At 44.9% G+C, this 23919-nt stretch overlaps 1 protein-coding gene and 1 pseudogene across 1 annotated transcript in view; both read left to right on the top strand.

Annotated features, from left to right (window-relative positions):
* The window catches only part of LOC126161541 (probable G-protein coupled receptor CG31760), a 439386-nt gene that overhangs the window by 162984 nt on the left and 252483 nt on the right, over nt 1-23919 (top strand). Inside the window, exon 3 of the mRNA XM_049917466.1 lies at nt 20410-20782. Coding sequence (XP_049773423.1) covers nt 20410-20782 — 373 coding nt within the window. The remainder of the gene's footprint in view (nt 1-20409; nt 20783-23919) is intronic.
* On the top strand, nt 1313-1430 carry LOC126163672 (5S ribosomal RNA; annotated as a pseudogene).

Here is a 23919-nt window from a genome sequence, read left to right as displayed (position 1 = left end):
GGCTAAAAGCAGCGCTCACTTGCAGGCAGACACTATGAGATACGAGACGTATAAAAATAAAATTTTGGGTCGCAAACTTGAGAAGTTGTGGTTTTTATCTTCTGTGTGGAAAATGATCCAAGGGAAAAATATGGGTTCGGATAGCTCATAAGCTGACTTTAATTGCAATTGCTGGCCCCACTATTTAGCTTTCTTTTCGAAGATTTGTAGTTGTATTACTCAAGTCCAAGCATTCGACTGCTGGTTTTATTATCTAGTGTGACATAATACCATAGCTTTGCTTAAGAGAAACTGATCTCTTCCGTCAACGAAAAAGCCATTTCCATCTTCCTTGCCCTCAGTTTCATAGCCTCCCCGACATGGCCCTTGATTTGTGTTGCCTCATCAACATGTTCAAATTAATTATTTGTTTTAATTCTTCTGTGACCTGTATTCATGGACTTTGAAGCATCTACTAGATCTCTCATATATTTTATACATTTCCCATGCTATATTCCAAACTGCTGGCCTTCTTCCTACTTCGTCAGTTAGTAGCACGATGTCAACACTCCCACCTTCGGTTTCACACACTTTCCGCAAAGTCCAACAAACAGAAGTAATAGAAACACTCACAAAACACGTCTGGTGACGACGGAAAAGCTCGGTCAATTGAACAGCAAACAGCCACTGTCTATCTTTTTATTCACGCGTCAACGCGCGATAGAAAGCATCTAGAGACTTTTAGCGTAAACGTTGCTCATGCGATCATGTGAGTTCAGTAAGCTGAATGTAAGACGTATGAACGCGCGATTCGAACAAGCGCGTCAGATTTCTGTGATGTGAATATATCTTAACTGACCTTTTAACAACGAGACACTTAAGCCTTTATAGCGTCGTTGCTATGTCCTCCACCACCTGGCTCCTGATTCGAGACCAAGAGAGTGACTTGAGGCAACCAATTCCGATTCCAATCTTGCCCAAGTCAAAGGCAAGCAACTCACACCGTTGGGAAGACGTGGGGCACCCCGAGTGCTGTGCTCTTCCCTACGTGCACGGCTGTCGGGAATCTAGATATCTATGCGCCTAACGGCAAAAATCTTGGCCTTTCTTACCGCACCTACACTTTAGGAGTAGGTTTCCTGCCCTTAAATGCAACATTACTGACAATTCAAATAAACGTGGCGTCGATATTGCACTTAACGGGACGAAAGTAGAACTGAGGTGACAGTTTCAATGAGATGACAAGCTGTTCTGTCAATTTACAATTATTGCGTATAAGATTCAAAATTGTATTCCAAGTACTAGCCATTTTAATTAATTATTTCGCAACGATGCCGACGGCCTTGCCGCAGAGGTAACATTGGTTCCCGTCAGAATACCGAAGTTAAGCGCTGTCGGGCTGGGCTAGCACTTAGATGGGTGACCATACGGTCTGCCGAGCGCTGTCGGCAAGCGGTGTGCACTCAGCCCTTGTGAGGCAAACTGAAGAGCTACTTGACCGAGAAGTAGCGGCTCCGGTCTCGTAAACTGACATACGGCCGGGAGAGCGGTGTACTGAGCACATTGCCCCTCCATATCCGCATCCCGTGACGCCTGTGGTTGAGGATGACACGGCGGCCGGTAGGTACCGTCGGGCTTTCCAAGGCCTATTCGGATGGAGTTCACTTTTAGTTTAGTATCTAGTATCAATCGATACCTTGCGTGTCAAATATTCATTTCTCTAATTGCTCAACCCACCGAGCTGTACACTAACGCTGTCTATTTTTAATGAGAAGGCGGCAGCTGCAGTCTCTCGCTCCCGTTCAGGAAACGAATTGCTGAAAACTAAAATGGCGAAAATGGCTGTAAGGAACTCAGCAAGTAGCATCTTTTGCACGTCTCTAGAAACTCATTTTCTGCTGTTCTCTCCACCTAAAATATCTGTCAAGGAACTTCATGATGGTCTTCCATTACGTTTTTTTCCCTTGAGACAAGACGTTGCTACAGTTTCAACGGTGCACGAAAAAATATCTCCAGAGAGCTTCAAACTTCACTGCTATATCTTGCTCGTGCTAGCTAAATACAAGCAGAACTAATTAACGCCAGTGTCTCGTAGTGTGAAACTTCCCCTGATACGTGTAATAAATGTTAAAAGAATTCCATTCCTTTCCTTCCCTCGCAAATTGGTCGTCGAAAGTTCCGCTCATCACTTCATGAAAAAATTAGACTATTAATGAGGCGTAAAAGAAGCTTCGTAAATTCAAACTTCTCAGGTTCTTGTGTCGTAGGAAGGAATAAATGTTAGATAGAGACTATACTTCCTGTGAAACTTTATTTGGTACACGTATTATTTATCAATTTTTGCAGCTCTTCCTTTTTAAAGTACGTAACAGAAAAAATTTCATTAACGTTTTATTACTTCAAACGAATGACATAGTTCCAGGTACCGCAAAGCGGCACGCAGTGTCACATTGAGATTTAGGTGGAAAAAGGAATATGGGGATTAGGCGAAAGGTAAGAAACAAAAAACAGAAAGTACTTCTGAAGTACTAATTCCAACAGACTGAATTAAATAATGAGCGGGGAAAAGTTAATTGGCATATGCTCAAATCGTCTCACCCTCTCGGCTGTGAAGTAGATCATTATTCGCTGTGACGCCGAAAAGCAATCAGTACGCGTTCCAAACGTGATTCATTAAAATCATAGTGGCTGCAGAAACGTAAATTATTTATTCATAACATGGTACGTCACTGACGAGGATGTTATACAATGCAGGACTAGTCGTAAATAGCGCGTAAATACCGATACGACGTTTTAATTAGTCCAGCTTTTCGTCGATGCAATTCCGAGTGATGTTGAAAGCCCACTAACGACAGCAGATAAATGCTCTCATCCTCCATGCATTTACGTACTAAGTTCTGAGTAGCAAGCTGTGGTGAAATGTCGTGTGGCTAGGGCCTCCCGTCAGGTAGACCGCTCGCCTGGTGCAAGTCATTGTCGTCTACGAACCCCCTGAATACAGAATATTAGCCTGCATTTCGACATTAGTACAGTGTTTCTCCTTTTTGAGGGGCTTTATACTTAGACTCATAACATTAGCTCACTGTGTTTCAACACAGTCTTGTTGCATGAAATACATTATACATTACAAGAATGCCGTTTATGAAGATGAGAACAGTGTTACGAGATCACTCACAGTTACTAGTTACTGGTGATTACTGTTCACATTCCGCTGTTGTTTACTTATCGCAGCATATAACATTAATACGTAATTGTTTTGAAAATTTAACGTGAGTACATCTATTGTCTCTTTACCCTATGTTTGCAGTGGAATTCTCTTTATTCCATTGCGATGATTGTCTTACATGTTTCATCATCCTGAGAAACAGATTCATGTTCTTAAATGATTTAGACTGCTACCATCTTCAGCTGGGTAGGTGTGTGTGTGTGTGTGTGTGTGTGTGTGTGTGTGTGTGTGTGTGTGTGTGTGTGTGTGCAGCAGCAACAGACATTCGTCATTTCATAAGATTAGCCCATAATAAACTGCATCTTTTTTTCATGGCTACAGTGCACAATTTTAAAGAAATATAAGAGTCGAGAATGATGTTACACACGGTAGATTTATAGTGTTTACAAGTTTTTGAAAGACTGAACAGAACTAAAATGTGGAACTTACTGAATGCCGAAGGATACTGGCATCATCTCATTCGAATTTTCAAAACAAAATTTAGGACACATGACTGCTAATATCATAAGAATAAGGGTAGTAAACTATGAGCAGCACACAGACTAGGACAAGGGTGCAGTAAATCATTCACTCGTTTTAATATGAAGGCTGACAGTATTTAAAAAAAATACAACACAGAGGTAAATTCTGACACAAAAGCAAGTAAGGATACAGTTGTAAACAATCTTTTATATGGTGCCGATATTTTTGTAACACATAAAACAGAACACGAGCTCGAATGGCCCGTCTACAAATTAAAAACAAATTTAGAAATTGTGTGACCTGTAAATATTAGGTCGATCATCCAAAATGATGTTTTTTTTCAGATTTGACATGACTTACAATAAGGACAGACATCCCGAAGTACTACCCCAGTTTACTTCTGGAATGAGTGCACAGATGAGTGATGTCGATATTACTCTCACTGGCGTTGGTAAAAAACTGAAGTCGTTTAAAATCAAGTAACGCTTCAGGGCGCGATGGGATCCCTATTAGATCCTATGCAAAGCTTTCAACTGACTTAGCTCCCAGTTTGGCAACAATATACTGTAAATAACTACACAAAAAACTGTGTCCAGTCATTTAAAGAAACGACAATCAGCCTCGCCTACAACGCGAGACTATAGTTCAAAAATGGTTCAAATGGATCTGAGCACTATGGGACTCAACTGCTACGGTCATCAGTCCCCTAGAACTTAGAACTACTTAAACCTAACTAACCTAAGGACAGCACACAACACCCAGCCATCACGAGGCAGAGAAAATCCCTGACCCCGCCGGGAATCGAACCCGGGAACCCGGGCGTGGGAAGCGAGAACGCTACCGCACGACCACGAGATGCGGGCAGACTACAGTTGAGCATCAACCACGCCCCTGAGATGTTAACAAGATCTGAAACTGATGACCTGTGCTGTGAACAGGCCGCACCATGAGACCACAAAAATATTAGGAAAAAGTCGGTCAACGGAAGCTAACGACCATCGGAATCTAAACATTGGTGGCCCAATTCAAAATGAAAATGGGTACCATAGCTCACATAGGTAGACTGACACAACATAAAAACTCTAACACAACACCAAAAAATAATTAATGTAAAGTAATGAAATTTCGTGAATCCATTTCTCTAGTTAACATATGTAAATTATTAACATTGCAAGATAATAGGTTAATTAAGCTCGAGATAAGTCATTGGAAATGTGAAATGCTAGTACATTAATGACCGAAATAACCGCCAGAATGTTGAATGCAAGTAAGGAAGCATCTATGCACTGCGTTATCCAGGTGCCAGATGTCAGCCTGTCAGATGGAGTTCCACGCCTGTTGCACTGGATTGGTCAATACAGTGACGGTCAGTGCTGTTTGTGGATGTGCTGGAGTTCTCGTCTGATAATGTCCCATATGTGCTCGATTAGAGAAAGATGTGGTGGTGGAACAGGCCAAGGCAACATGTCGACACGTTGCAGAGCATGTTGGGTTACAACAGCGGTACGTGGGCGAGCATTATCTTGTTGAAAAACACCCCCTGCAATGCTGTTCATGAAAGGCTGCACAACAGCAGGTCGAATCACCAGATTGATGTAGAAATTTGCAGTCAGAATGTGTGGAATAACCACCGAGAGTGCTCCTACTGTCATATGAAATTGCACTCCTGACCACAACTGTAGGTATAGGTCCAGTGTGTCTGACACACAGGTAGGTTGATTTCCGGCGCTCAGCTGACCTCCTCCGTACCAAAACACGTTCATCTCTGGCGCCGAGGCAGAACCGCGGCTTTCGTCAGAAAATACAACAGACCTCCAATGCGTCCTCACTCGGCACCTCTGGAGTCGCAAACGGCTGAGGTTTGGGGTCAGTGGAATGCTCGCCAAAGGGCGTCTGCCTCGGAGCTGTCCTTAAAGTAACCGATGTGTATGTTGTGTCACTCTGGTGCCAGCTGCTGTTCAAACTGCTGCTGCAGATGCAGCACGATGCGCCAGAGCCATACGCCGAACACGATGGTCTTCCGCCCTGGTGGTGCCATGGGGTCGTCTGCAGACCGTACATTCTCCTGACCACCGCTGCCTGCAGTCATGTCCAGTGGCTAAATTCCTGCCACATCTTTCTGCAGTACTGCAGAAGGACCTTCCGGCTTCTCGTATCCCATTGTTCAAACTCACTGAGGTGTTGCTAATGGCGTCTTTGTCTCCTTAGATGGTATACTTGACTAACATCAGTTCACCACATCCAATCTCAGACTAACGCTCACGACCGTAACAGCGTGCAATTAAAACAAACCTGCCTGCTAACTCCAGTTTTATGCTACAGATGCGAAATACACTCCTGGAAATTGAAATAAGAACACCATGAATTCATTGTCCCAGGAAGGGGAAACTTTATTGACACATTCCTGGGGTCAGATACATCACATGATCACACTGACAGAACCACAGGCACATAGACACAGGCAACAGAGCATGCACAGTGTCGGCACTAGTACAGTGTATATCCACCTTTCGCAGCAATGCAGGCTGCTGTTCTCCCATGGAGACGATCGTAGAGATGCTGGATGTAGTCCTGTGGAACGACTTGCCATGCCATTTCCACCTGGCACCTCAGTTGGACCAGCGTTCGTGCTGGACGTGCAGACCGCGTGAGACGACGCTTCATCCAGTCCCAAACATGCTCAATGGGAGACAGATCCGGAGATCTTGCTGGCCAGGGTAGTTGACTTACACCTTCTAGAGCACGTTGGGTGGCACGGGATACATGCGGACGTGCATTGTCCTGTTGGAACAGCAAGTTCCCTTGCCGGTCTAGGAATGGTAGAACGATGGGTTCGATGACGGTTTGGATGTACCGTGCACTATTCAGTGTCCCCTCGACGATCACCAGTGGTGTACGGCCAGTGTAGGAGATCGCTCCCCACACCATGATGCAGGGTGTTGGCCCTGTGTGCCTCGATCGTATGCAGTCCTGATTGTGGCGCTCACCTGCACGGCGCCAAACACGCATACGACCATCATTGGCACCAAGGCAGAAGCGACTCTCATCGCTGAAGACGACACGTCTCCATTCGTCCCTCCATTCACGCCTGTCGCGACACCACTGGAGGCGGGCTGCACGATGTTGGGGCGTGAGCGGAAGACGGCCTAACGGTGTGCGGGACCATAGCCCAGCTTCATGGAGACGGTTGCGAATGGTCCTCGCCGATACCCCAGGATCAACAGTGTCCCTAATTTGCTGGGAAGTGGCGGTGCGGTCCCCTACGGCACTGCGTAGGATCCTACGGTCTTGGCGTGCATCCGTGCGTCGCTGCGGTCCGGTCCCAGGTCGACGGGCACGTGCACCTTCCGCCGACCACTGGCGACAACATCGATGTACTGTGGAGACCTCACGCCCCACGTGTTGAGCAATTCGGCGGTACGTCCACCCGGCCTCCAGCATGCCCACTATACGCCCTCGCTCAAAGTCCGTCAACTGCACATACGGTTCACGTCCACGCTGTCGCTGCATGCTACCAGTGTTAAAGACTGCGATGGAGCTCCGTATGCCATGGCAAACTGGCTGACACTGACGGCGGCGGTGCACAAATGCTGCGCAGCTAGCGCCATTCGACGGCCAACACCGCGGTTCCTGGTGTGTCCGCTGTGCCGTGCGTGTGATCATTGCTTGTACAGCCCTCTCGCAGTGTCCGGAGCAAGTATGGTGGGTCTGACACACCGGTGTCAATGTGTTCTTTTTTCCATTTCCAGGAGTGTATGAATAGATATTACTTTTGAAGTTTATAAACACGTCTCCCAACTTTCGTTTATGGCGCAGAACTCCTTCTTGGTGGTGTGAATTTTTTTCCGTCAGTGTTTTATGAGATACGAGTCTCATCAAACTACGACATGAAACCAATGGTCACACAAAAATCCAGTTCCTTTTTTTTTTTACCAAGATTAACTTGATTCCTGTCATTAGTTAGGCAAAACAATTAATTATGAAATGCTCAAGGTTCAAATGAATTACTGAACATGTACGATAATATTTTAGTACAGGTGGGTATGATTGCGAATGAAGTGATATAATTAGCTGTGTTAACGTAAACCTCCTCGTGACTGCTGAATTAGTCAACAGATTAAAGAAAAGGCCAAGAAAAGTACATACAAGTTCCCTTGCCTAAGCGCATATTTTCAACTATCTGACTCCTTAAATTAATTTTGAAAAGCACAACACTAATTTGGAACAAACAACTTCATGGTCCCCTCGTCACGCAAATGTCGTTCATGCTTAACACTTCCAAAATTCAGAGGATATCTGAAGTAGTAGCTGAGACATACAAGTTCAGCCCTATCGATGATCAGCTCTAGGACGAACTCCTCCTCTCAGCAGCTATATGGAGAAGGTATATCACCCTCTTGCGGTTTCAAGACGAAGAAGTTCCCAGTCTGGAGACCTAAGACGAATGTGTATATGCTCTGCTTCTCAAAAGCCGGCCAAAGTGGCCGAGCGGTTCTAGGCGCTACAGTCTGGAACCGCGCGACCGTCACGGTCGCAGGTTCGAATCCTGCCTTGGGCATGGATGTGTGTAATGTCTTTGGGTTAGTTAGGTTTAAGTAGTTTTAAGTTCTAGGGGACTGATAAGCTCAGATGTTAAGTCCCATAGTGCTCAGAGCCATTTGAACTATTTTTCAAAAAATGGCTCTGAGCACTATGCGACTCAACTTCTGAGGTCATTAGTCGCCTAGAACATAGAACAAATTAAACCTAACTAACCTAAGGACATCACACACATCCATGCCCGAGGCAGGATTCGAACCTGCGACCGTTGCGGTCACGCGGTTCCAGACTGAAGCGCCTTTAACCGCACGGCCACACCGGCCAGCTGAACTATTTTTCATTTGCTTCTCAAAATCTTGCTGGTTCTGCCAGTACAGGGTTTGCGTTAACAATTCGCTGTAGACCTTCCAAGTTGCAACCAACGAAAAATTTAGAACAATAGCAACACTCTCCCTTCCCCTAAAGTATCTGCTGTGACTAACCAGTTAACATACGTTTGTCTTTTAGAGTGTGGAAGTGAAACAGAAATTCCCTCCCACTACGATAATGACTTCATGTTTTATTCAGTGATACGTCCTGCACGATTGTACCCTCGAGTCTTCATCCTGCACTAAAAATAATTTTGGTGAACTAATTCAGAACTCCCTTAAGGGGAGCCGGAGGTGCCTATGCTGCTCATGTTAAAATCACTAAGTTTGAGGAACATTTATGAATAAACTACCAAATAGAAAAATTTGAATTTTTTTTCATATAGAGTGGTTTAGTATTGCAGTTATGACAGAGGGATTTTGCAGTATCTTTTCTAGTTTCCTTCCAATTATTTTTTTTATTAATGAGCCAAATTTTTTTACAAATAATTGCTTTATAATTAAACTGAAATGAAACTACCGAACATATTGCCAAATGGCTTTGTTACAATGTAATTTTGACCACTAGTAGTGCTGTATAAAAATTTCATCTCTCTAGCTTGAGTGGATTTTGAGAAAATGTTCCTTATATTCGAAAAATTCTAATTTACGGGAAATGGCTATCAAAGTTTCTCAATACATTCCTGCACTATAGCATCGATTATCAGGGTCTTCTTCTTCATCCTCCAAAATCTTCCTCTTCTGTCTCCTTTTCTGGCCTGTTGTTCCATCATACTTCATATGCCTTTCTCTTCTTTCTGCTCCTCTTATCCTTTCTCTATCAATATTTCTTAGTGCTCTTAGTGCTCGTACACCCCAGCTGTAAATCCTAATGCCTTCAGAACTTCACACTTCACACTGTTCCCTTGGTTGTAGGTTGCTATTGCATCATAAATGCCAAAGTGCAGTGTTTTTATGCTTACAAACACCCTTTTAGGAATCACTTTCCAAATCAAATTATTTATGCTCGCATTAGGATTCTGCGTCTTTCCGTGTAGACATTTGTGTATTGGCTGTGCTAAGTCATGAAAAATATCATCACTGTCACTAACATATTCACGAAATCTGTCACTTCCACCAGTCAGCTTCTTGCTAGAAGATGTCACAGGGCTATGGCCGGCCATGTGTTGCTTAGCAGAAGAACGCACTGTTTCAGTAATTGTAGTATCGCAACTTGGTATTAGTGTTAATTTTCTTTTACCTACGTTCTTCCTCTTCTTATATACACGGTTACTAAAACGTGGCATCGTAACCAGAACAACGCTTTATACAAGAAGTATAATAATACCAACAACAGGCGCAACACTGAACTAATTCGAAACGGTAAACAGCGAGGAGACGATGTTCCGCGCTCTTAGCGCTTCATTTGTCACAGAAAACAATGTAGCCAACCCTTGCACACTCGCTGTATGCGTAACATAAGGCGCTGTATGCGTAACAGGCAAAAAAAATGTCAAGCAGTTCGCCAGGAACTCACGAGAGGGTGTTAGATGCATTCAGCGCCTTGCCATTTCCTCTGCAGGCGTGGGGGAAAATGGTAACAACTCCACTTCTAGGGCGAGTAGAACAATAATTCAAAGTTTACATTAGAGAGAAATGTTCCAATTAATTTTCGGTAGCAAAAAAAAAATCGTAATTTTTTGGATTTGACCACCTCCGGCTCTCCTTAAAAAATTTAAACAGCAGCTACTGCTACTAGAACTCCCTTACAAAATTCAAACAGAAGCTGCTGCTGATCTCCTTTGAGCCCAACAGCTATTTTCCCATCCCCTGCGTAGATTTCTATCTTTAGAAAGCTCTCTTTACGCTGCTTCTCACAACGGTTTACAGCCTGGTAAATGCCACGTCTAGCCCTCCCGATGCTCTTATCGGAGCGTGGGACATCGTCTGGGACAGAGCCCGTCCTTCCCGTGTCGGCCTAGCTCATAAATCATCCTGTGTACGAGGAACAGTTTTACGACTCGCTTGCCGTTGTACCCCTGCAGTATTAACCTTTACACATTCAGCCAGCGGACCCAGCTTGCAGAAAAATGTGACACTTATCTTTCACCGAATAGAAATGAAACCGGAAAACGCTTGTTAGTTTCGCAATTACCGGTGTTTCTTTCACTTACATCCGCACTTTGATGCGTCAGTAATAATTTCAATTGATTTGTTAGTCTTAATTTGGAGTAGTGGATTATTAATTAGGTTATGGAGCAGAGTTGCAGAAGATACCCTCAGAACTACCGTCCTAGCCGGACGCTGTGGCCAAGCCGTTCTAGGCGTTTCAGTTCGGAACCGCGCTGCTTCTACGGTCGCAGGTTCGAATTCTGCCTCGGTCATGGATGTGTGTGATGTCCTTAGGTTAGTTAAGTACAAGTAGTTCTAAGTCGAGGGGACTGATGACCTCAGATGTTTAGTCCCATAGTGCTTAGAGCCATTTGAACTACCGTCCTATCTCACTGACATCCATCTATTGTCGAATCCCGCATCATATTCAGTTACCACACGTAATAAGGAATCTCGAACAAAATGACCGCCTCCGTGGCAGCCAGCATGCATTCCGAAAACATCAGTCATGTTATAAACCAACTTCTGCTGTTCTCACATAATATGTTGAAAGCCGTGTATATCTGTGATGATGGCTGCAGTACTTCTTGATTTCCCAGCAACATTACAGTCGTTAGCGTATCAATGAGTATTAGCGAAAGTACGATTAAATGGGGTATGAGAAAAATATGTAACTGCACTACGGATTTGTTGGCAGAGAGGATACAGCACGTTATCTTGTGTTGGGATCCTTGCTGTCCTTGTTGTATTTCAGTGACCGGGCATTCAATAACCACATACTTTTTCCAGATGATGGAGCTACGTGTAATGAAGTACTACCTGAAAAACAAACTGAAGAAGTATACAGTCAGATTCCACAATGGTCGAAGATTGGCAGCTTCTGTACAAGTTTCAGAAATGTGAAATCGAAAATTTATGAGAACGCGGTTGATTCAGATGTTAATAACAAGTGCTATAAAATGCACAGCCCGTGCCAGTAGATATGCAAGGAGCAGTGTACCAAGGTGGTGGTTACCATCGGTACGCCACTGTAGGAAATTTTTTAAATAGAGAATGAATGTGTGTGCTACACAAGGCTCAAATTCCGGAGTATTGCGATTCAGAGTCTCGTGTAGCAATCCTGATTTTCTTGTATTTTCCAGAGTCGCATTACGTGAATACTGTAGTGTTCCTTCGCTCAATGGCTAGGCTTTCCCGCTCTTATCCGCTTATATTTCGCTGCGTCTATAATCACGACGATATCGACGGGTCGCTAAACTCTAACTTCACTTTCCAACATAAATTCCTAATTATTTAATCGTGGGAGTAACGAACTGTTTACTATTTTCAGGTCGCGTGTTAACGCTTATTTTGAAATATTGATAAAGAACTTTCCTATGGAATATTGTGAATACATTATTTTACGTTGGTTATCGCAAGTGTGAAGTCGGAGTGTCGTTTGAGTGTTTCGAGGTCTTAGCCCGGCAAGAACTCATTTCGTGCGAGAGAGAGGTCTCCGCTCTCATGAACTGTGGCCCTGCTCGCGAACAAACTTCCAGCCAACTCCCACCGTCCATATGCCGCTACTTCGCTCTCGAGAGGTGCTCCGGAAGAGGGTGCGAAACTTGGACGCATTCCATCTTATTTCTTTTCAGTGCTTTCTTTTCCCCGTGTTTACACTTAACAGGAGAGAATTTCGCAACTAGAGTTAGGCGCTGTTTCAATTTGTTTTTAGTTTATGCTAGGGGCTCCGGAAGAAATATTACATAGTGCCTCAGAAAGTAAGTTACAGATGTTGTCTCACAGTAAGGCCGTTGCTGCCCAACAAGAGTGGCACACTGTCACAAGAGATTGCAAGTTCCCGGTTTCTTGCAGATACAGTTTTGCTTCGGTACAGATACCAGGTGCATTGCAGTGTGTGATTGAAATGGCGTACCAACTGGAAAGGTACTCTAAGGCTGACGTACGCAGGACATTACGATTCTTGTGGGCAGAAAGTCTAAATTGCACACAGACCCACCGTGAAATTCTCGTGATATACGGACCAAACGCAAAGTCGCGTCCAGCTGTAGCCAACAATTTGACGAAGGCTGCACAGATATGAGTGATGCTGAATATAAATTCTGATCTTACATCATGCGATTTCCAGTTTTCGGCAAGCTGGAAGGAGATCTTGGGGGAAAGACGTCTTTCTAAGGTGATGACGTCCACATGGAGGCCCTGGAATGTCTCTGTGGCCAAAGAGCGGATATCTCTTGTCGAGGAAATAAATTATTGGTAGAGTGTACCCACTGTTTTTTACAGAGACTTGGTGACTACGTTGGAAAATAGTGTCATGTATCTATGTCACTTTCAAGTTGGTGCAGCATTCAATAAAAGTAGCTTGGCGTGCTATAATAATGTGTAACTTACTATTTGAAGTCCCGTCGTATTAGTTCACTATTGTCAAAAGCACTGAAACCTGGTTGGTAGGTACTCAGAGAGCGCACAGGATAAAGTTACGATGTGGATGGGACCGTAAACAGTTACTGTGAGTTGCACAATCAAAAACACAACTTTATTTTTCTAAGAACCACTTATTTACACACTGCTTTAAAAGACCACAATTAGACAATACGGCTGAAGGCCTAATTAAAGAAAACTTGAGATGCTTTCTGGGCTGAAGGCCCAAAACCACACCAAAAACAAGAACGGCTGAAGGCTTAGGAAGCAATAGTTATTAAAAGTAGAAGGTAATTAAAAAAAAAACATGCAATTGAAAACAATTAGCGGACGAAGGCCTACACTACACGTCTGAAGGACAACTATAATTAAAATACACTAATAAACATTTATTTCTAACCAAGAAATTTCTTTTTAAACTTACAACAGAACGGCTGAAAGCCTAATCAAAGAAATATTAACTTGTTGCACGGCTTAAGGCCACAAACAAATTTGAAACAACGGCTGAAGGTCTGGACAACAAGTCACACAAACAATTTAAAATAAACCCCTTCCTTCTAATAAAAAAAAATTCCTTTAAAGAATACGAACGTCTAAAGGCCTTATTAAAAGAGGTTCACGTAAACCCTTGGATGAAGGCCAGACATAACACATCGAACAACTAACGGCTTAGGGTCTGGATTACAAACAATTTCAGATAGAACAAATTTTAAGGAAAATTATTTTTTAAAGAATAAAATCGATCTTCAAAATTTCTATTTAACATGACTGAAGGCCTTTATACAAAATTTAAAAAGAACTAAATTAATACAAGGCCGGATGCCTCGCACAATGCTTCAAACTAAAATTAAAATCACAATGTAAAACAAATAGAACAAGTAGTACTCAAAAGTGTTCCAAGGGTCGCCTGAGAAGGTACCTCAAACGTAATGTGAGATGAGACAGGCAGCCAAGTTAAATAATCGGATGGCAACCCAGACTAGGGACGGCCCAAGGACCGACCAACAATTTAACCAATTCCCTTCCGTCCGACCAACGGCACAACGATGGAAAATATCGGCCGGGGACGAGGATACGAACAGCACTACGTCTTCAGAAATTGACGTCCAAAAACAGCCAAGGGAACAATAACCACTCTAAACAAAATATGAACCAAACAACTTAAAAGGCTGTCGAACTACATGCCATGCCCGACAGCATCAACACGACGAGGAAAGGTGCACTGCAGGAAAATTACGCTCACGTCCAGGGCAGGTAGCTGGGGCATTAATGGCCACAGGGCAGAAAATACCACTGGTACACTTCACTGGCAAGTAACAGTCAATTTAGTAATTAATCGCAATATAGGAATATAGCTGCAAGATTTCGCCGACTCGAACTGCTAGCCCAAACGACCCATGGAGCAACAACCCACAAATGAACGAAGAGATGTCCCAATAGTTGAGGTTTCATAACTGATCACTCAACTTCAGCATCCAGGTTCGGTGGGCAACGAACTTTGTCGCTCTCACAGCTAGCGCCTCACGACTCGACAGCACATGCACACTGCCAGCAGTCCTGGCCTGGCCCCGCACCATGGAGACTTCCTCGCTGATCTGTCCCAACTGACTGACCACCACACACCACCACCACCCGAAAAAAACTAGCGGTCACACCAACGACAGGCGCTGCTGCTGCCACACAAGGAGGCAATCCAGCAACTGCGTTACGCCAGTAAGTGAGGAAGAAACAAGACGCCACTCAATGTGACAAAGTGCCAAAGACCAAACGACATGAACGCAAGTCACACACACCTCAAGCACTACTTTTAGTTTTATTAACTCTTTCGAGAAATACACCACTCTTACACCTATAAATGCAGTGCAATATAAAACTGAGTTCAAGAAGTTTGTGGTCATCAAGTGTGTAAGTCTTCTACATTAGGCGAAGCGATAGTTCTGTCCAGAGTCTAATACATGCAGTCACGACACTCTGAAGCGAAAGTTGTTATAATTTTACAGCTGGGGTGGCACTATAGCGTTGAAAAGCATTGAGAAAGTCAAATGCGCCGCAAGGATAACGTTTGTTTTCAATTATTTTTCTACTTAATTAACGAACTAGTTGTTGTATTTTTATAGAGTATAATGATTCGACTATTCTTGCGCTTCACTCGACTTTCTAATAGGCGAATATTTTTGTAAATGTAATTATTTTCTCTTCAAAGGCGAGTGTAGTGAAGATTCCTGCCGTTTGTGGCTCAGATTTAACAACAATTGTGGAATTTCTTTCTTCCGTGTTGGGAAATATTTCTGTTTGTTTTGACCATTTTTATCACGTGTATGTGGGGTTCCCTTAAGGTTGTGGTGGTTTATTTGGAACGTTAAATAATGTAGGTATTACAAAAAGGTCAGGTTGTCTGGTGTTTACTAACAATTTTTTGTTACTAATGAAAAACGACATTATTCAGTAAATGCCTGTAAATTATAAGAGAATCGTAAACTGACTGTCCTGTAATGTACTGCTTCGTACTTGTCAGGGTCCTTAGGAAACTAGATGATGACAAATGTGACGTCATTTTTAGTAATTGTCAATTGTTGCGGCACTATTAATACACCTTAATGTACAAACTATGTTAGAAATCAATGTAAACGTTAGCACTCGCTCTCATCCGATATCGTAATCAGGAGCGCCACTTGCTGACCGCTTGGTGCGCTGCTATCTCTGTGGGTAACAAAAAAGAGTCGTAGAGTCGCCACTGTTGTGTTAGACTGTGGTTCTGTCTGTGATATTTGTCATATTTGCCACAGAAAGCACTTTTGCAAGTCTTTGTACAAAGGAGAAACTCTGGATTCCAAAGTTTAAGCTGATGTCGAGTAGTCTGTCCCCTGGTGAGCACTTTGTGTCGAGCGTTGGTCTAAACTTGATGTGGAGGCCTGATTTTGGAATTGTAATGCTGCAGCTGCGAAAATAGTAAATAAGGTAATATCTGGATATGCCTATGCGTGTGGTACCATTGCAAAAGTTGGATTGCCACGGTTAGGAAGCATTTTCGGTTTTGCATCTTCGGTAACATTGTCGGATTAACCACTTAATAATATGCATGAACTCAGAAAAGTGTCATATTACAATAACGCTTGCCGAGAACTGTGCTTTGTTTCCGAATGTTCAAATGTTCAAATGCGTGTGAGTTCCTAAGGGACCAAACTGCTAGATTTACACAGTGCTTAAACTAACTTTTGCTTAGAACAACACACACACCCATGCCCGAGGGAGGACTCGAACCTCCGGCGGGAGGAGCCGCGCAGTCCGTGACATGGCGCCTCAGACCGCACGGCCACACCGCGCGGCTTCGTTCCCGAGAACTAGCATTCAGTAAGACAGTAACACCCGTCTTTCCCGGCACCAATTGGTATTGGATAACTTTTTTAATTATTGTAGGCCTTAAGCTGAATGTTTAGATTTAGCACGTGTGGAACGTTCATCGATCAGAATAATAAAAATTAGTCTGAATAGCGAATCTCAAATTCTATCCTTCCAGATAAGATCACGGGGGCCTGCATCAATATTTTGAAGTAATTAGTATTTTTTCAGTATTAAGCATTTTTATTGGCGGAGATCCAGCAACCGTGCTTTAACTTAATTACAAAATATATGTATAGTCACCTCGGTTGCACAAAATTGTTGTCAAATTGGCCACGGTTTCGACCATGGTCAATTTCACAACAATTTTTTGCAACCGAGGTGACTGAAGCATGGTCTTCCATAAGGAAACCAGTTCTGATCATACTATACCAGTCACTTCAGTACACCCGCATTCTCGTAAGATAGCCTTTTTTCATTCAGTTATTCATAGAGCCACCTCCACCCCCGCCTTTCTTCTGAAAAACTCAATTCTGCACTCAATCTGATTAAAACTGCTGTTGCCAATAATGGTATAATCCCTCTATAGTAGATAGTATTCTTAACAGGAAAACCAATAAGAACGGCCTTGCTAATAACGAACCTAATGAAATGAAAAAAAAAATCTTCTTTATACCAGTTCTTGGTATGCTTAAAAATAATTATAGCTGTAGAGTAATCTTCTCCACTAATAATTCTTTAAAAAGTAACATCATACATAACTTGAAACCTACGTTGTCCCCATGCCGAATTCTGATATCTATACAATTATTTGCGGCAATCGTCTCGCCTATTACATAGGCCAAGCAGGCCGAGCTATTTCGACAAATTTCAAGGAACAGCTTCTAGGCAAAAAAAAAAGTCACCAGTGTTCACAATTCAACTCTCGCTGACCATTTGTTAATCACAGGACGTAATCCTAAAGGTGTAAAAGACGTCCAGGTCTTGTACCCGGAGAAAAAAGGCTTTAGGCTTAACATCTTACAAGAGTTAGAGGTTTTTAAACACCTATTTCTGAGCGACGGTCTTATACTTAACGAACAGTTGCAAATACGCAGCAAAAACTTTTTTCAAGGTATAGAGCCGATAACCTAAAAACGATATGAATGGCGATACTCTCCTCAATGTAGACTCTTAAACGCCGTTTTCTTTTACATTTTCATATTTTCTATGTACATTCTTTTGTATGTACATTCTTTTGTAAAATAAAACCGTTACGGTATGTTGTAACTTCCATGCACTGGTCCTGTTGTTGCCTGTAATGTTTAAAATTGTTTCTGCAGTGCCTCATTTGCTCTTGTCTGTGATTCGAGCACTTTTTGCTAGATGACGCTAATCTGTTTTCGTGTCCAGCTCGTCGGTGCCTTGGCATTTTTGGCCGTCTTTTGTGACGGTAGCGGTTGTTTGATGCAGTGTTTGGCCCTAAGCGAGCTCGCGATTGCTATTTCGATGGAACATTTTAAAAAATGTTTCAAATGGCTCTGAGCACTATGGGACTTAACATCTGAGGTCATCAGTCCCCTAGAACTTAGAACTACTTAAACCTAACTAACCTAAGGACATCATACACATCCATGCCCGAGGCAGGATTCGAACCCGCGACCGTAGCGGTCGCTCGGTTCCAGACTGTAGCGCCTAGAACCGCACGGCCACTCCGGCCGGCGCAAATCTGCAACATACCAGATTGGTTTAAACGCCCGCAGCTCGTGGTCGTGCGGTAGCGTTCTCGCTTCCCACGCCCGGGTTCGATTCCCGGCGGGATCAGGGATTTTCTCTGCCTCGTGATGGCTGGGTATTCTGTGATGTCCTTAGGTTAGTTAGGTTTAAGTAGTTCTAAGTTCTAGGGGACTGATGACCATAGATGTTAAGTCCCATAGTGCTCAGAGCCATTTTTTTTTTTTTTGCTTTAAACTAAAAATTTTAACAACTAACACAAACACATAAACTATGCACCCCTTAGGAGGGATGGAAATGGTACAAAACACTGACATTTAAAAAAATACTTGCCACCGAAAGTGTAACTTGTTTTTAAAAGAAAACTCTTACGGTGGAAGGGTGGAAACTTTATGTACTAAAATGACCATTTAAATAAAAACCCATGAAATGCAGTCTTACATAAAATGTACAAACATGCTCTACATTACACATACACCGCCTCTCAAGATGATAGGCAAGATAAAAACGTATTTCAGGAATTTGGCCTTTACACCTTAAGCAATAAATTCGTTAACACCGAATCCGGAAAACACGACAGAGGCAGCTATTAACGTACGGCAGAACGACAGACAGACAGGCAGGCACTAACTGTCTAACAAATGCGGACGGGAGACAGATTAGGAAGCTGGGGACAAGGTAGAATTTAACAAGTAAATGAAACAACATATCACGAATCACTTAACTTCTAATAAACTGCGATGTCTGGCGAAGACCTGGCGTAGCACCCCCAAAACGCTCTCCCGAAACGTCCGCTGCCAGCCGCTTCAACGGACGCAGGAAGGCGCGCCGACCTCGCGTGTCACGGCGTCGCAGCTCGCCCCGACCAGACCGATGTCGTGGATTGACTTCTGTTGCTCTCGTGTCGGCCGCGAAGCCACTACCCTTCGCTATACGGCGCGGCCCACTGGACTGACGTGGCGACCTCAAATGCGCCGACGCTGAAGACGGACAAGTCATCTTTTGCCTCAGTGCGGACAGCGTAGCTGCTGTTGTGTGAACGACGCCTGAGGCTTGGTGCTGGTGGTGTCATAGTGATTGTTTGTTTGCAGGCTGTGATAACTTAGGGACTATTTTACATTGTTGGCAGGCGTGCTCAATACGCTGGTGCATATCCTAGTGATGCCTAACAGGCATGTGGTGACGGCGCGACTACAGTCGCTGGACAATGCCTCAGGCTCGGTGCTAGTGGTGTCATCGTGACTGTTTACGGGCTGTGATGATTTAGGGACTACTTTGCGTGGTTGACAGGCCTGCAGGACGCGCTGGTGCGCAGCCTGGTGATGTCGGACCGGCGCGTGGTGACAGTGTGGCTGCTGTTGCATGGACGACGCCTCAGACTTGGTGGTGGTGGTGTCATAGTGATTGTTTGTTTGCAGGCTGTGATGGCTTAGGGACTATTTTACATTGTTGGCAGGCGTGCTCAATACGCTGGTGCATATCCTAGTGATGCCTAACAGGCATGTGGTGACGGCGCGACTACAGTCGCTGGACAATGCCTCAGGCTCGGTGCTAGTGGTGTCATCGTGACTGTTTACGGGCTGTGATGATTTAGGGACTACTTTGCGTGGTTGACAGGCCTGCAGGACGCGCTGGTGCGCAGCCTGGTGATGTCGGACCGGCGCGTGGTGACAGTGTGGCTGCTGTTGCATGGACGACGCCTCAGACTTGGTGGTGGTGGTGTCATAGTGATTGTTTGTTTGCAGGCTGTGATGGCTTAGGGACTATTTTACATTGTTGGCAGGCGTGCTCAATACGCTGGTGCATATCCTAGTGATGCCTAACAGGCATGTGGTGACGGCGCGACTACAGTCGCTGGACAATGCCTCAGGCTCGGTGCTAGTGGTGTCATCGTGACTGTTTACGGGCTGTGATGATTTAGGGACTACTTTGCGTGGTTGACAGGCCTGCAGGACGCGCTGGTGCGCAGCCTGGTGATGTCGGACCGGCACGTGGTGACAGCGTGGCTGCTACTGCATGGACGACGCCTGAGGCTTGGTGGTGGTGGTGTCATAGTGATTGTTTGTTTGCAGGCGCTGATGACTGAGGGACTATTTTACATTGTTGGCAGGCGTGCTGAATACGCTGGTGCATATCCTGGTGATGCCTAACAGGCATGTGGTGACGGCGCGACTACAGTCGCTGGACGACGCCTCAGGCTCAGTGCTAGTAATGTTATCGTGACTGTTGACGGGCTGTGATGATTTAGGGAGTACTTTGCGTTGTTGACAGGCCTGCTGGACGCGCTGGTGCGCAGCCTGGTGATGTCGGACCGGCACGTGGTGGCGGCGCGGCTGCTGTCGCTGGACGACTCGTCCGGCTCGGTGCTGGCGGTGTCAGCGTGGCAGCGCGCCCGCGGCCCGGCGCCCGCGCTGGCGGGCCCGACGCGCGACGACGCCGCCCCCGTGGCTGGACGCCGCCCCGACGCACACCTGCCCTGGTTCGAGGATGCCGCCTCCAGTCCTGCGCTCCGCTCGCCCAAGTTCGTGCCGTCGCCCGTGAACGCCTCGTACCGCGGCTGGTGGACCTACCCCTACTACTCGTGCCACGTGCGCCTCTGGCTCGTCTCCTACAGCATCGCCATCCAGCCCTCGTCGCACCGGGGGTGAGTTTGCAGCCGCTGCAGCGGCGCGCAGCATCCACCACTGCGTCATTTTCCAACACCAGCCTTGCTAAAAAAAAAACATTTTGTGCTTCACATATAGACTCTAACACAGAAAAAAACGACACACCATGAGGGAATTAGCCCAATAGAATGGAAATTTGATGATTTATTCGAGAGAAAGATCTTCACAGACTGAACAAGTCAACAACGCCTTGGTCCAAATGTTCAAATGTGTGTAAATTCCTAAGGGACCAAACTGCTGAGGTCGTCGCTCGCTCGACTTACACACTACTTAAACTAACTTAAACTAACCTACGCTAAGGAAAAACACACACCCATGCCCGAGGGAGGAATCGAACTTCCGGCGTGAGGGGCCGCACGATTCGTGACATGGCACTTCTAACAGCGAGGCCAATCCGCGTGGCCGCATTGGTCCACCTCTGCTTTTATTCAAGCTATTATTCAGTTTGGCATTGATTGCTAGAGATGTTAAGTGTCCTCCTGAGGGATATCGTGCCAAATTCTGTCGAATTGGCGCGTAAGACCGTCAAAATTCCTAACTCGTTTCTACATCTACATTTATACTCCGCAAGCCACCCAACGGTGTGTGGCGGAGGGCACTTTGCGTGCCACTGTCACTACCTCCCTTTCCTGTTCCACTCGCGTATGGTTCGCGGGAAAAACGACTGCCGGAAAGCCTCCGTGCGCGCTCGAATCTCTCTAATTTTACATTCGTGATCTCCTCGGGAGGTATAAGTAGGGGGAAGCAATATAATCCTCATCCAGAAACGCACCATCTCGAAACCTGGACAACAAGCTACACCGCGATGCAGAGCGCCCGTCTTGCAGAATCTGCCACTTGAGTTTGCTAAACATCTCCGTAACGCTATCACGCTCACCAAATAACCCTGTGACGAAACGCGCCGCTCTTCTTTGGATCTTCTCTATCTCCTCTGTCAACCCGACCTGGTACAGATCCCACACTGATGAGCAATACTCAAGTATAGGTCAAACGATTGTTTTGTAAGCCACCTCCTTTGCTGATGGACTACGTATTTTAAGGACTCTCCCAATGAATCTCACCGAGCGAGGTGGCGCAGTGGCCAGCACTCTGGACTCGCATTCGGGAGGACGACGGTTCAATCCCGTGTCCGGCCATCCTGATTTAGGTTTTCCGTGATTTTCCTACATCGCTCCAGGCAAACGCCGGGATGGCTCCTTCGAAAGGGTACGGCCGACTTCCTTTCCTAATCCGATGAGACCGATAACCTTGCTGTCTGCTCTCCTCCCCCAAAACAACCCAACCCCAATGAATCTCAACCTGGCACCCGCCTTACCAACAATTAATTTTATATGATCATTCCACCTCAAATCGTTCCGTACGGATATTCCCAGATATTTTACAGAAGTAACTGCTACCAGTGTTCGATCCGCTGTCATATAATCGTACAATAAAGGATCCTTCTTTCTATGTATTAGCAATACATTACATTTGTCTATGTGAAGGGTCAGTTGCTACTATCTGCATCAAGTGGTGCCTAACCGCTGCAGATCTTCCTGCATTTTGCTGCAATTTTCTAATGCTGCAACTTCTCTGTATACTACAGCATCATCCGCGAACAGCCGCATGGAACTTCCGACACTATCTACTAGGTCATTTATATATATTGTGAAAAGCAATGGTCCCATAACACTCCCCTGCGGCACACCAGAGGTTACTTTAACGCCTGTAGACGTCTCTCCATTGAGAACAACATGCTGTGTTTGTGGGCCCTTCCTATAATGCTCCAGACGTTCTCAATTGGGGAGAGATCCGGCGAACTAGCTGGCCAAAGAACGGTTTCACAGGCATGACCACAAGCAGTAGAGACTCTCGCTGTGTGCGAGAGGGCAATATCGTGCTGGAATCTAAGCCCATTATGCCTTGTTGCGAAGTACACCAAAACGGGACGTAGAATAACGTCGCCTTACAGCTGGGCTGTAAAGATGCTGCAGATGACAACCAAGGAGAACCTGCTGTGAAAATAAATGATACCCCGGAACATCACTCCAGATTGCCAGGCCTTACGGCTCGCTATGGTCAGGTTGGTAACGCAGTGCTGTAAGGAGCGTCTCCGGACACGTCTTCGCCGATCATCAGGGCTGAATTGGAAGTGATGATAGTGGTGATGTTTGGTTTGTGGGGCGCTCAACTACGCGGTTATCAGCGCCCGTACAAATTCCCAGCCTTTGCTCAGTCCAAACTCGCCACTTTCATGAATGATGGTGAAACGATGAGGGCAACACAAACAATCAGTAACCTCAAGGCAGGTGAAAATCCATGACGCCGCCGGGAATCGAAAACGGGACACCGCGCTCGGGAAGCGAGAACGCGACGGCGAGACCACGTGCTGGGGACTCGAAGTGAGACACTGAAGACAATTTACTCCAGTCAATGAGATTCCAGGTCGAATCTATCAACTGCAGTAAAGCAATTTTAACTGACTTCTGCATTTAGCAGTATATTTTATCTGAACACTTGTAAAGAGTAGCAAGTTAAAGACATCGTTTCTACTTATTAGAAATTTTGGAATACTTACTTTCTGACTCACTGGGGAAGTCTGTCTCCACTCACGGACGCTCTTATGACTGAGATTATTTATGATTTTCTAATTCTACTGTGTAGTTACGAATATTGTTACCTGTATTAAAGTAAGTAGGCATGTATTTTAAGCATTTAAGTATTTTCCAGTGTTTACCTAGCTGCTGCTACCTGTAGAAGTGTTACCACTACTTTATTGGGAAAGTAAGTTTCGAGTAACATCGCTTGCGAAACGCCTGAACGTCGATGTCCTAATACTTTCCAATAGGTTAATCAGTTTAATCTGTAATAACCAAGTCACACATCGCTGCAGCACAGCCAGAGTACAGACGCATAAAGCTACTCACTAGCTGTCGGTTAACCTGGTATAGTTTCCTGGAAACTTCAAAATTATATTGAAAATTGGTCATTTAGTAATCTGTGTGCCCATAAGTGCAGCTATGCGTTGGATATAAAAGAGTACGTCAGTCCGCAACATCTCTTGCCACCGTTACAAGCATCAATGCAGTTTACGCTACTTCGGAATCGTAGCTCAGTTGATCCATTAAATTTCACA

The sequence above is a fragment of the Schistocerca cancellata genome, chromosome 2, assembly GCF_023864275.1.
Source record: "Schistocerca cancellata isolate TAMUIC-IGC-003103 chromosome 2, iqSchCanc2.1, whole genome shotgun sequence".
Taxonomy (NCBI): Eukaryota; Metazoa; Arthropoda; class Insecta; order Orthoptera; family Acrididae; genus Schistocerca; species Schistocerca cancellata.
This window is presented reverse-complemented; position numbering and strand designations above follow the sequence as displayed.